Below are 1661 nucleotides of genomic sequence, written 5' to 3'. Positions count from 1 at the left end.
TACCATACTATAAAACCACTTGAGGATTCTGAATCATAAAAAAGCAACAACAACCAAGTCAGACATTAAAAGCATAAGTGACAAAGTCAGAAGTGAAGAAACAGTATTCAAACCAATGTCAACATTCAAAACCCTTAAGATAAAAGATGCTAAACCAAAGACAGGTATTTATTAGATACAATACTCAACAGGTTGAAACCTTCTTCTTTCTCTGTGAACTGTTCTGGTTTTAACTGAAACCCTTAAACAACAGCTAAGCTTGAAACTAGACATATATCTGTAAGAACTTACACAAAGTGTTTTTCTAACAGCTAATTCTTCAAACGTGGCAGACAAATAGTCCTAAAGAGTCACTTTGCAGCAGGGACAGTGAGGACAGGAGTCCTAGTTACACCCAGTCGAAGATACAACCCCATAGCACTCTCCTTCCTGACAACATGCTGGTTCTGCACAGATGCTGCGGGCAGCTTTGCTTCTTTGGCAAGCTCATTCAGCTTGCTGAGCCATCACATTAACCCAGCCAATTAACAAAACTGCTTTGTGCTGGTTAGCAACCTAAACTACCCCATAGCTAGTTAGAAGAGACAAGCAACACAGTGTTGGGATCACCCGTTTAAGCAGAAGCAGAGTTAGATTTCCTCAAGTATTTCCTGAAACACAAGTCCTGGAAACAGAAAGAAAATCATAAAATGGCTGAGTTTGGAAGAGACCTCCAGAAGCCATGTTATCTAACCTCCTGCTTAAGCAAGGCCCCCTAGAGCTGGTTGCCTAGGACCAGGTCCAGGCAACTTCTGAATGTCTCCAAGGATGGAGACTCCACCGCCTCCCCAGGCATCCGGTGCCAGTGCTTGGTCACTCTTACGGTTAAAAAAAAAAAAAAAAGGCATTTCCTGATGAAACCTACTGTGTTTCAGTTTGTGGCCACTGCTTCTGGTCCTGTCACTGGGCACCACTGAAAAGAGCCTGGCTGTATCCTCCAGTAAATCCACATCTCTCTTGCACCTGGAACCTGGACCCAGCACTTCAGGTGCAGCCTCACTGGTGCCAAGCAAAAGGGGAAGGATCACCTGCCTCGACCTGTTGGCAACACCACATCTAATGCAGCCCAGGAGACCATCAGCCACCTTTGCTGTGAGGGCAATGGAAACTCACCTCTCCACACAAGGGACAGCTGGCGAGAACACAGGGGAAAGGCAAGACACTTAAGTGAAAGCACCATGTCCAGGGCCAGCTGCAGGTGAGGCTGCAGCAGCACTGAACACGGTGGGACAATCCCCTCTCCTGGGGAGCACCGGCTGGCGATGCCGCGGGTGAGGCCCCCAGGGAGCAGTTTGCCCTCTGGGCACAGGGCTCACATGGAGCCCTTCCTCCAGCCACGCCTCTCCCAGTTTAAACTGGGAGCTGTGGGAACGCGCGGGCATCGCAGCCGTTAACAGGCAACGTTCTGAGTATCAACCACGGTCGGTAACGGGCGTATCTGGCTTGGGCAGCGCTGGCCTGAGAGCCCGTGCCTGAAGCCAGAAGGAGAACGGCCCTCAGGGGAGGGAATGTTTGGGGTTATTGCAGAGCAAAGGGCTAAATGACAGGACAGGGCTGGAAGGGGCCGCGCAGGCCGCGGCGGGGCGGCCGGACGGGATGGCTGAGCCGGGTCCCCCCGCTCC

At 50.8% G+C, this 1661-nt stretch overlaps 1 protein-coding gene across 1 annotated transcript in view; it reads left to right on the top strand.

Moving 5' to 3' along the window:
• The first annotated feature begins 1301 nt into the window (after positions 1–1301).
• The window catches only part of RPA3 (replication protein A3, 14kDa), a 2863-nt gene continuing 2503 nt past the window's right edge, over positions 1302–1661 (top strand). The window contains exon 1 of the mRNA XM_009994976.1: positions 1302–1310. Within this exon, the coding sequence (XP_009993278.1) occupies positions 1302–1310 (9 nt within the window). The remainder of the gene's footprint in view (positions 1311–1661) is intronic.

This window comes from Chaetura pelagica, unplaced genomic scaffold, assembly GCF_000747805.2.
Source record: "Chaetura pelagica isolate M959 unplaced genomic scaffold, ChaPel_1.0 scaffold12, whole genome shotgun sequence".
NCBI lineage: Eukaryota > Metazoa > Chordata > Aves > Apodiformes > Apodidae > Chaetura > Chaetura pelagica.
Note: the sequence above shows the minus strand (reverse complement) of the source record. Positions and strands in the feature narration are given on the sequence as shown.